The sequence below is a fragment of the Chelonia mydas genome, chromosome 2 (genome assembly GCF_015237465.2).
Source record: "Chelonia mydas isolate rCheMyd1 chromosome 2, rCheMyd1.pri.v2, whole genome shotgun sequence".
NCBI lineage: Eukaryota > Metazoa > Chordata > Testudines > Cheloniidae > Chelonia > Chelonia mydas.
Genome location: NC_057850.1, coordinates 188,688,878 through 188,701,226, shown reverse-complemented (window position 1 = coordinate 188,701,226; position 12,349 = coordinate 188,688,878). Strand labels below are relative to the sequence as shown.

Genomic DNA, 12,349 nt, shown 5'->3' with positions numbered 1-12,349 from the left:
GAGCAATTCAAGTATATAGCTACAGACACACTAATGAGAGCTTTTAACAAAAATATGCTTTTTATTACCATTGAAATTCATTGACTGAGCTCTGAGATATTCAGAGGTCCAGACTTTTGAACAGTTTGAAATAGAGTTTGAAATAGAGTAATTTACTACCAGGGATCAGAAGACACTCTACCTTGTGTCAGCATTCAAATGAATCAAGTTCTCTGGGCTTATCTACATGCAAAAATTGTATAGCTTTAACTATAATGGTATAGTTAAAGCAGTACAACCCCACTAGCCTGGCTGCAGTTAATACAGCTATAAACATGTGGATACTGGTATTCCTTATTCCAATAGGCTTAAAGGGATAAATTATAGTACCGTAATTGTGTCCATATTAGGATTTGTATCAATTTAACTGTTTTAATTTTAAAAAAATCATATGCCTAATCAAAATAATTAAATTGTGTAAACCAAGCCAAGAACTGTGTAAACCAAGTTTCTGATGCTCCGTGTACTTTTCCAGGCTGATTTCGGTCTATAGAATCCTTTCCTGGTCCCTCCACAACTGGCAGGGGCGGCGGAAGGGGAGAGAAATGGGGGGGGATGAGGTAGGAAAGACCTCCTATACCAGTGGTCTCCAACCTTTTTATGCACAAGATCACTTTTGGAATTTAAAATTAACCCAGGATGTCCCCCTCCTCTTTCCCAAGGCCCCACCTCCCTCCATCACTCCATTCCCCCCTCTCTCCATCACTCACTCTCCCGCACCCTTACTCACTTTCACCGGACTGGGTCAGGAGGTTGGGGTGCGGGAGGGGGTACAGGATCTGGGCTGGGGCCAAGGGGTTTGGAGTGTGGGTGGGGGCTTCAGGCTGAACCTGGGGCAGGGGGCTGGGGTACAGGAGTGAGGGGTGCAAGCTCTGGGAGGGAGTTTGGGTGCAGGAGGGGGCTCTGGGCTGGGGCAGTGGATTGGGGTGCAGGAGGGGGTGCAAGGTGCAGGCTCCGGCCAGGAGGCGCATACCACAGGCTGCTCCTGGCCAGTGGCGCAGTGGGGCTCAGGCAGGCTGCCTGCTTGCCTGCCGTGGCCCCATGCCGCTCCCGGAAGTGGCTGGCTCCTGGCATATCTCTGCAGCCTCCGGGTGGGAGGCATCAGTTCTCCGTGCGCTGCCTGCGCCTGCAAGCACCACCCCCGCAGTTCCCGTTGCCCAGTTCCTGGCCAATGGGAGCCATGGGGTCGGTGCTGGGGGCAGGGGCAGCGTGCGGAGCCGCCTCCTCCTCCCCAGGAGCCGCAGAGACGTGCCAGCAGCCAGCTGCTTCCTGGAACGACGTGTGGCCATGGTAGGAAGGCACCCTGCCTGAGCCCCACTGCACTGCCGGACTTTTAGTGGCCCGGAAATAGCGATTGACTGGCAGAGGCTCCAGGATCGACCAGTTGATCATGACCGACGGGTTGGTGACCACTGTCCTATACACACCACCATCATTCCTTTAAAGCAATATCTCTACTGCATCACTGCCAGGAAGTGTTGCTGCCAAAAGACTGGATAGTAACTGTTAATAGCAAATCATCTCACCAGAAGAATGGAATGAGACTGGTTCAGAAATAAAAATCAGTCCATATCAGAAAAAGATTGATACTGGCAAACTTTTAGACACATTTGCTCTTTGCTCATGAACCAATTAAAAAAATCTGGGTGGGAACGTTGGCAGAGGGGCATTCAGTGTGTTTAACTTCATTTCCCTCAGACATATTGTTGGCCTATTAGAACATGACTAGCAAAGCAAATTTATTATATTAAAAAGCTACATTAATGTTTTTTAAAGTATGCATACATTTGGCAGCACTATTTTGTAGTTTTCTCTCAGTTTTCCTGGACCTTAATCTAAAATCCCCCAGTGCATGTGAGATGAAGAGGTTAACAAACAGGCTTGATACTTAGTTATGCTACATAAAGCATCATATATCAAACAGTAAAATAACTATGGCTGAGTTCAGTAAGATCCATGTGGATGGACTCTTGTGCCCGTGCATACAAGCCTGCAGGAAGGGGGGGGTTCTATTTTAAAAGTTATTTATCTATTGATATACAATATTGATTGTATATGATCTTTTTTGTGGTACTTGTACATTAGTAATTATTTGAGTTGTTATACATATTACATAAATTCTCATGTTCTGATGAGGACAGGTGTTGTGTCAAGATTTGGATGCTTCTTACTATATGCTCAGCTTCTTTACTGCTACCAAGCACCACAGTAAAATAACTCAAATATTGAGGAAAAAGTAATCAAAAGTCCCTCCTGGACAACAATATTGCCTTCCACTTATATAGCATCTTTCAGCTAAGTATCTCCAATTACCTACAAAGGAAATTATTCTTAACTGCTAGGGAACAGAGACACAGAAGGCAAGAACTAATTTTGAACATGTAACTTGAAACAGCTAGGGCCTTATTTTCAGAAGTGCTGAGAATAAATAGTAACTGAAAGGGAAGCTGCAAGTACTCATTACCTCTGAAAATCAGGCCTTTTGTGTCTCAGGTTGAATGCCCAAAATTGAGGCACCAAAACCTTGAGTGACCATTTTGGAAAATTACACCTAAGGGAAGGCCACATAATGAGTTAGCAGTACAAGTATTCAACAGTGCAGAAGCCCCATGCATTTTCCTAGACAGCACCTACTCTCACACTACAATTCATATAAAGAATGGAGGATCTCCCTCTGTTTCCATTTCCTTGATTAGGATCACAGCAGCAGGACTGGTTATATAGTTTGCAGCAGTGCAGGCAATCTCACATGCTCAAAAAGTCAGGACCCCAATGAGTCAGGCCTCCAAAGTTAGTGAACCATTTAAAAATAGAAGTTTTCTTTTAAAATTTGCCTCCAAACTTGTTTCCGCTATAAACTATTTTAAAAATGAAAGCTGAACTTATGCAATTCTAGGTCTTCAAGAAATGGGACTTTAAGAAAGACACTAAATATTGCAAGACTAGCAAGTCACGACGGCTAGCAACACTTCACAGTGTTTGGGAGGCAGATTCCCCCCAACCCAAATGGAGACACAATGAACTTGCTCTTCTTCTCCTCACACTCTCCCCAGGAGAGGATAAACATGTGACAGATGTGTGATCAGGTTGCTTAATTACACTACTGGAAGGCACCCAGACACTAGGTTGAAGAGCACAGTCTAAGAGCCTATACGCAACAGAACAAGAGGCAGGTGAGACTGGGGCAAAACCAGGCATTGAGTTGCTTCCCTCTCCAATTCTCCTGCCAGAGAAGATCAGGCATATCTCAGCTGCCATTTGTGCTGGAACTACTGATGCTGGGTATGCTTCCACACTCCCTAGCTTAAACGGGTTTCTATTATATACAGGATTTGCAGTTTGATTCAATGGCTTTCACCATTTCTACTATAAAAATTGTTTCAGCACCCCAGCCAACTGGAGATAGACATGGCCTGAACAGGAGCTTTTGCCTCATCCTCCCCATCTGCAGCCAGAGAGGGGCAGGCAGGGCTACCGACCGTAGTGTCAGTATAACAGGCGGCGGCCGAGGTGGGGGAACAGTTCACTCTTGGGACCAGGCCCTGACCCCAAGCAGATGGGGAAACAACTCCTGGCTGGTCCCACCACACTAGTGCCCACCAGGGAAGGCACCAGGCTGCATCAGCTTCACCCGCACACGTCCTCAGCATTCGCAGCCTTGCTCCCGACAGCTGGTCAGAGCAGGCCCTGGCTGCCTGGGCCAGGCCGGGCGAACCAGCCACCGAGCCCAGCGAGCCAAGGCAAGTGGCCCAAAGCGAAGCCAAGCCGAGACTACAACTCCCAGCATGCCGCGCTCCGCCTTGCTGCGGGACGAGCGGGGACTTCCCGCCGCGTCCCCACCCTACGGTCGCTGCACGAGTCCCCCGGACAGGAAGCAGGCAGCCCTAGCACGATGTTATCAACCCCAGCAGTTCCTAATCCCCAACTACCTCATTTATCTCACGAGACAGTTAAACTACGCCCCCCCCCCGCCGCTTTAATAAAATTGGTGGAAACAGCCGCCAATCACAGTCTTCCACTTCGCACTGTCGCTTTCTCATTGGTCGCTGTTGGTAAAGCCGCCTCTTCCCCTGCCACGCCTGTACTGGTTGGCCGAGACAATGGGCCTGTCCCTGCCCCCTGGAAGTACCTGTCGCTCTGTGACAGGTTGACAAGGAGTGCCTGACTGAGAGGGTAAGGTGGAGATTGGTTCCTCTTCCTCCTCCCCCTTCACCCGTTCCCTCCTCTCTATGCCCCCGCCCCGCTGCTAGCTCCGCCCTCTTTCAGACGGGCGGGGGAAAGAGACTCCCATTCATTTATCTTCACACCTCTTCTGATTCGCCCGCGGCTTTAGGCCTTCTGGTCGTCTCATGGCCCAGCCTCACCCCACCGTCTCCCACGTCATCTGCCCCGACGGTTTCCCCTTGGCTCGCGCGCGGCCGACCCCCCACCTCTCTGCCTCGCGCTCCGCCGCGGCCGCCCCCCACCCGCTTCGTGCGCAGCCTCTCTCTGCCTCCCTCCTGCCTCCCGCCGGCTCCTCCTTCCCCCTCCGCCCGCCCCCTCTCTAAGCCTGTGGCCCCTCCTTTCCGCTCCTCCTTGCCCCCCCAGCTCTCGCGCGCGCGCCGCCCCGGTCGCTCTCTCTGCCTCGCGCCGCACTGGGATGTTGACGGCTGCGTCTGGAGGCAGATCCCGGCTCGGCGAGGCGGCGGCCGGGGGAAGCCAGTGAGGCAGCCACAGCCCCCGCCGTAGCGCTCAGGGAGCGGGCGGACCCTCCCTCTTTCCCCCCCTCCCCGCCCCCCCGTGCGCTAGGCGGAGAGACTGCGAGGAGCCCGGGGTACAACATGGCGGAGCACTCGGCCCCCGACCACAGGCACAAACCCGCCAACTCCGCCGGCTCCTTGGCGCTGGGGAATAGCCGGCCCGGGACGGGCAGCGGCTCCGCCGCGGCGGCTGCCGGCGGGCCCCCGGCCGGTGGAGGCGGCCTGTCGGGGGGCCTGTCGCAGCCGGCGGGCTGGCAGTCGCTGCTCTCCTTCACCATCCTCTTCCTGGCCTGGCTGGCCGGCTTCAGCTCCCGGCTCTTCGCCGTCATCCGCTTCGAGAGCATCATCCACGAGTTCGACCCCTGGTGAGTCGCCGCCGCCCTGGGGTGGGGTGGCGGGACCGGCGGGGGTCGGGGCTGATCGCTGCGCTGACCCTGGGCTGGGCGATAAACGCGCTGCGCCCCCCCCCCCCCAGGTGTCCTGAGCTCCGGTGGCGGGGCGCTGCCCCCAGTGAACGGCCCAACCCGGCCGGGCACCGGCCCGCGGCGCCGCTCGCCCACTTCGCCAAGTTGAGCTGCGCCTGTCCCCACTGCCGGGGGGCGGGAGCCGCGAGAGGACGCGGTGCGGCTGGGCTGGGAGCGAAGGGGCATCAGGTGCTGGGACACGCGAGGTGAAGGGGCCGTGGGCCGAGCAAGGAGGCGCAGGCAGGCGGCGGGCTGGGAGGCAGCGGGAGCCGAAGGTAAGGCACAGAGGCGGCAATAGGTAGCCAATGTGTGTGGGCTTTGCGGAACATGGGGAAATCGGTGTAATTGGAAGAGAGGAGTTAAAATGAAGCTGCCTTATTGCTTTGCCTTTTTCCTTCCTGTGTGTTGAATTTTGCTTGCTGCAGCTAGGAGGGTTGGTACATAATACAGTTTTTTGTGGCAAGGGAAAAGTTGTGGCAACCGCAGGCAGGTGGGCTGTTGAGTTACATTGGAGAAATTGAAATCAGTATGATGGATCACATAAGTCGGTGCTTTTTTGAATGAACCAAAAAGGAACTAGAGTTTCATATGAAGTCTTTCTGTCACAATGTTGTCTCCAGATGTGCAGTAGCACTTCATAGTATTCTTTCATTGGATTCCTTTTTGGCCAGCGAGGGAGGAAAATAAGAATTGCGCCTCAGGAAGTAAATCTTCATAAAAGTGACTGGGGGCATTACAATAAAATGGGTGACACTGATTTCCTACCAGATATTTCAAAGTGCCCAGGTTTTTTTAACCTGAGGTTTCTTAGTGTTTGCTTTCATTTGTATGTAAAGATATTTGGGAATCTTTAGAAAATAAACTGGATTCTTGTGTGTTGGAGGGAATGGAACCATGTTATGCATATGATCAAGAAATGCTGCACTAGTTTCTGTTCTAGTCCTTGCAGCAAGGTTTGTGGTTAAGAGGAAGACAGCAAGAGTGTGGGGAACTGAAATATTGTATCTTGTGTTAGTTGAGACCATTCTAGGAAGTTGCCCCGTATTTAGAACTTTAAGTAAGATATTTTTGCATTGTTCATTTGATTTTCATATTTTTTTTTAAACACGCCAAAATTTTAGGTGTGAGGTCTCTTATGGTTGATCGTTTTGAGGGAAGGACATGCTCTATGTTTTGAAATACTGAGCATACATTTTATTGTTGATATTATAAAAAATATATTGTACATTTCAATTTGCACACTTGAATATTCAGTTTGGATACAACTTTTATTTCTTATTTAGTTTGCAAATTATGGTATTTAAGGGCAGAGGTAGTGTCCAGAGAAGTAAAGAACATCAAGAAGGCTTTGTTCTTAAGCATTGTGTTAAATCATTTTAATGCAAATTCAGTATTGAAAAAGCAAAAGTAAAGGATACTCAGAAGTTCAAGCATTGGCCTGTTATAAGAGTGTTTTATTGTGTAAATATAAATAAGTGAAATTGAAATGCAAATCTAAATTTAATATAAATTAGAGATGAAGGGATTTATTAAATTTGGTGCATCTTCTGCTACTTCAGGAATTGTCTCCTATATAATTTTTTTTTTTGCTTTTCTGTTCTAAATTTAGGTAAAGGGACTTACACTTTGGAATAGTTTCCAACTGCAATAGATTTTGCTCTCAGGAAGTTTTTCCTGGTATAGGGCCTAAATTTTCACCTAATTTCTTCCCGTTATTCTTATTTATCAAGGTTCATTCTCAGATGAATGGGAATTGTGCTGTGGTGAGTTAGGTGATGTAGTATCAACTTAAAAAAAAAGGATAAAACAAAAATTAGATTTCTAGCTCTTATAGCAGCAACGGTAACATTCTGCTTGTAAACAATATGTTAGATGCAGTCATCTTCCTGACTACAAACAGATAGCTTCAGTCTATCTGCTTCTGCATGTAGCTTTGCCAATCATCTGTAGAATAAAGTTAACAAAACCCAATGGTTATACTGGAAGTCTTGGGGCAGCAGTGAAAATATCAAGAGTCATGTCAATGTTATGATGCTACATGCCAGAAGTGTAGCAGTAGGCACTACAGCTATTTAGTGGGGAAGAGAACCTCAACTATGCAAGATCTGGAAGAAAGATAGAGTAGAGGAGACCTTCTACATTGCAGCTGTCTCAGTGCAAGGAGACAGGAGGAGGAGAAAGAGCTGCTCCTCCATTTGAGCAGTTAGGAGTAAAATTTTAAATTTACAAGACTCCTAGTCAAAGTCTGGTTAGAAAGAATCCATAAGCAGAGTCTAGGAACCATGCCCAAGTAAAAATCTCAGTACCTGCCTCCTTCCAAGGGTATATCTACATTGGCAGAGTTACATCGCTGGCAGTTACATCGCCACTCAGATAGCACTGAAGGGAAACTGCTGTTGTGTGTTCACGCTGTCAGCTGCCTGCGCAGCAGTGTGTTTACACTTGCGGCACTTGCATCGGTATTCGGAGTGGTTCACAGAGCATCTCTTCCTCTTCTTCCACTAAGAGTTGTGGGAAGGTGGAGGGGGTTACGGGGGATCCTGGGTCCTGTCCCAATGCCCGTGATGCATTGCTTCGCACCCCAGCAATCTCTGTGCTTCCGTCTGCATTTGGCGCCATCTTTCAACGGTTTGTGTACTGTGCGCTCTGCCTCTTCGGTCCACAGGAATGGATCCTGCACTGTTGACCAATATGCTGCTCGCTTTCACTAACACGTAACGAGTGGCAGTGGAAGTAGTCCTTAAACTACAAAGGCAAGAGGAGTGTGACATTGATCTCGCCACACATAGTAGCTACAACAGAAGATTGCTTGTGGCATTCACGGAGCTGCTGACCTTAGTGGAACGCCACTTTTGAGCTCGGGAAACAAGCACTGAGTGGTGAGATCACATTGTGATACACGTCTGGGATGATGAGCAGTGGCTGCAGAACTTTTAGATGAGGAAAGCCCCATTCATGGGACTGTAATGAGCTCACCCCAGCCCTGCGGTGGAAGGACACAAGAATGAGAACTGCCTGTCATTGGAGAAGCACGTGGCGATTGCACTGTGGAAGCTGGCTACTCCAGAGTGCTACTGATCAGTTGCTAACCAGTTCAGAGTGGGAAAGTCAACCGCTGGATGCGAGTTGACGGAAGTGTGCAGGGCCATTAATCGCATCCTGCTCCAAAAGACCGTGACTCTGGGCAACGTGCGTGACGTGGATGGCTTGCATAAATGGGCTTCCCTAACTGCAGAGGGGCAGTAGATGGCACGCATATACTAATTATGGCACCAGACCACCTAGCCACTGAGTACGTTAATTGGAAGGGGTATTTCTCTCTGGTTCTCCAAGCACTTGTGAATTACCGTGGGTGTTTCGTGGACATTAATGCAGGCTGGTTCGGAAAGGTGCATGACGCATGCATCTTTCGGAACACTGACTTGTTCAGGAAACTGCAAGCAAGGACTTTCTTCCTGGACAAGATCACCATAGGGGAAGTCGAAATGCACATTGTGATCCTGGTAGACCCTGCCTACCCCTTATCGCTGTGGCTTATGAAGCCATACACGAGGCGCCTTGACAGCAACAAGGAGCAGTTCAACAACAGGCTGAGCAAGTGCAGAATGACTGTTGAGTGTGCTTTGGGCTGTTTAAAGGCCCACTGGCGCTGCCTATATGGGAGGCTGGACCTGGCCGATGCCAATATTCCTATGCTTATAGCTGCGTGTTGTACGCTCCATAATATTTGTGAAGGGAAAAATGAAAGCTTCACTCAGGTCTGGACCGCTGAGGCTCAGCACCTGGAGGCTGAATTTGAACAGCCAGAGACCAGGCTATTAGAAGGGGGCAACGCGGGGTCATAAGGATCGGGATGCCTTGAGGCAGCAATTTGAATCTGAAAGCCACTAATACTTTTTGCTATGTTTAGGAGTGTGGTGCTTGTAATGCTAGGAGGTGATCATGATTGGTGCAGATGATGCACTGTGAAGGTTTAGGAAAATTGCGTGTTGTTTTGCAGGGCTCTGTTTGATTTCAATTAATGGAATAAAAATTGCTTTCAAACCAAAACAATTCCTTTATTAAAAAATTACAACCAGAGGGGAGAGAGACAAATAAAAAAAACACATTAGCACTGTGGTAGATGGGGGGGAAGGGAGGGTCCCAGGAGGAGGAGTCATCCCGGGATGGTTAAAGATTGGTGTATGTTCAGGTATCATATGCAGTCTTGTCCTCTGGAGTACAATGCAATGGGTACTATACTTCTGTGGGGCTAAACTGCAGAGGGATGGGAGTTGAGTGCAGTGAGTACTGCGAGTCCTCAGCGCTGGACTGTGACGGAGTAGGAGTAATGCAACGGGTACAGACTGGAGTCAGGAGGTTGATAAGAGTGTGTTGGTGGTGTCTGGGAGCGCATGGGAAAGTTTTTTGCAATTGCAGGGGAGGGGAGGCATGGAGCGGAGCTGCTCAGTTTGCAGTGTTGTTAGCACCTGGAGTATGTCTGCTTGGCGCTCCATAACGTTTAAGAGCTGCTCCGTGGCTTCGTTCTGGCGCTCCGTGTTTTCCTTTTGGTCCCTCTTCTCGCTGTCCCGCCATTCCTTCAGTTCTTGTTTTTCTGCGGCGGCGTGCATCATGACATCACACAGAAAGTCCTCTTTAGTTCTTCATGACCACTTTCTAATTCTGCGCAACCGTTCAGCTGGCGGTAACGCAGAGGGAGACTGGGCTCTGAAGGTCATATCTGTGAAGCCAAAATGCAACATTTTACAGAAGCAATATTGTTTACAACACACAGACCACTGATTCAGTTATTTGAAACACAGCCACTGTTCACATACCTGTCACTAACTGGCTGACACCAGGCAAGCACACATGAGCCACAAGAACCCCAAAATGGTGAGTATGGGCAGGGGAAATCAGTGTTCAAGGACAGTACTGGGCACATGGCTCTTAAGAGAGCCAGCACTGTGGGGGGAGGCCTTATAATCATTCCTGTCCCCACATTTTCCACAGACTGTGTTCATTATGGAAAATATCTCGCTGCTGAGGGTGAGCAGGGACTCAAGTGGGGGGTCTTCTCCAAACTGCGGCTTCCCGCTGGCCTTTATGCAGCTCGCCTGTGTGCAGCAGTGGTTGGTTGTCCCCCCCTTTGACGGCAGAGTGGCATGGGAAAGTTACCTTTAATGGGGCAGGAAACAAAGTAGCTCTGCCAAAGAACCTGTGGCAACGGATTGCCCAGTATCTCCATGAGAGTTTGTGGAGATCTCTGAGGCAGATTCCTGTGAAGTGAGGGAGTCAATCAACACCCTGCTCTGCCACTCAGACTAGGCATGTGCTGGTACACGCATCATACAGACACAAGCCTGCTTTCTGCAACCCTCCTGCCCCCAACAACTCGCTTCAGCGATTCCCAAAATCAAAGCCACTTACCGGGGCCTCCTCTCCTCTTTGCGCTTCACCAACCTCTGACAGCTGTGACTGGCTAGCCTCCTCTGGGGTAGAGAAGAGCTCCTGGCTGCATGCATCTTTGATCTCCCAGTCGTCCTCTACCTCTGGGTCCCCCTCCCCCTCCTCGTCCAAGATTTCCTCCTCCTGGCTCGCTCCACTCTCGATTGGTATGTTAGCCACTGAAGTATTCACAGTGGCTTTCGCAGTGGAGGTGGTGGTCGCCACTGAGTATTGCGTCCAGCCCTTTGTAGAACCAGCAGCTCGTGGTTTGCCTTCTGCACCTTGTGATAGGTGTTGTGCAGCTCCTTCACTTTGACCCTGCACTGCAGTGTGTCCCAGTCATGGCCCCTTTCTGTCATGCATCGTGCAATCTGTCCGTAGATATCATAATTCCTACAGCTGGAGCTCAGCTGGGACTGGACAGCGTCCTTTCTCCAAATGCTGATTAGGTCTAGCAGCTCGGCATTGCTCCAAGTGAGGGATCGCCCGGTGCATGCAGCAGGCATGGTGAGCTGGAAGGATGCACTGAGACCACTGCACATATCACCAAGCAAACAGGAAGGGGACTTTCAAAATTCCCAAGGAATGTAAGGGGTGGTATCAAGCTTGGTTACAATAGGGCTGTCAAGCAATTAAAAAAATTAATCACGATTAATCGTGCTGTTAAACAATAATGGAATACCATTACTGGATATTTTCTACATTTTCAAATATATTGATTTCAACTACAACACAGAATATAAAGTATACAGTGCTCATTTTATATTTATTTTTCATTACAAATATTTGCACTGTAGAAAACAAAAGAAATCATATTTTTCAGTTCACCTAATACAAGTAGTGTAGTGCAATCTCTTTATCATGAAAGTTAACTTAAAAATGTAGAATAGCTTTGTACTTTTGTTAAAAAAATTTTCCAGCAAGAAATATTTTAAAACTAATGCTATTTTATAGCGAATGGCTTTATGATCCTCTATACGTGTGTGGTTTTCTTTTAATAATTCAATATTTTTATTTATTTCGATTTAAAATAAGACACCTATCCAAATCTCCAGGTGCCCTAACAAATTATTAGCAATACCACAAATACATTGAGACCCTACCAGTATTAAAGTAATCATTTCAGCAGGAACTCAGCCAGTCACACACCCACTTCTTCTTTTTTGTGGGAAGCATACACTCAGCCCTCTTGAAAAAACTGTCAAACAGACACTTTTGGAGTATGCCAGGATGGTCACTAAAGCTGAACTATTTCAGACCAAGGGGAGTAAATCCCATAGTCTTGGACCCCTCACAGAAAATGCCCTGCCAGCTGCCGCCTCTTTTTTAAAATGAAGGAGGTTCAGCTTAGGCGCCCCTGTTGACTTGAGCTGTCTCAGTAAGGCACAGAGTAAGAGGCGATCTTTCAGGTAGCTAGTCCCAAGCTATTTCTTGCTTTATGGTAATAACCAACACCTTAAACTCCATCCAGAGACCAATAAGTAAGTAGTGCAGATTCTGGCGCACTGGTGTTATGCTCCCAGTGAGATGCCTTGCTCAGTTTTGCTACATTTACTTAATCTTTTACTATGGATTGAAGCTACTTTCTGGATTGTTGCTTGCAGGGCTACACATCTTTTCTTTTTAAAAGATTGTTATCTTCAATACTGAACCTATCAAGCAGATGTGAAACAGATTAAG

The 12,349-nt window shown here is 48.5% G+C and overlaps 1 protein-coding gene across 2 annotated transcripts in view; it reads left to right on the top strand.

The window, feature by feature from the left end:
• Nucleotides 1-4,605: 4,605 nt before the first annotated feature.
• STT3B (STT3 oligosaccharyltransferase complex catalytic subunit B) overlaps nt 4,606-12,349 on the top strand; it is a 77,832-nt gene continuing 70,088 nt past the window's right edge. Inside the window, exon 1 of one of the 2 annotated variants that reach the window (XM_043540884.1) lies at nt 4,606-5,143. In XM_043540884.1, the coding sequence (XP_043396819.1) occupies nt 4,860-5,143 (284 nt within the window). In that variant the 5' untranslated portion in view covers nt 4,606-4,859. The remainder of the gene's footprint in view (nt 5,144-12,349) is intronic. The other variant, XM_037890376.2, reaches the window with a different exon arrangement.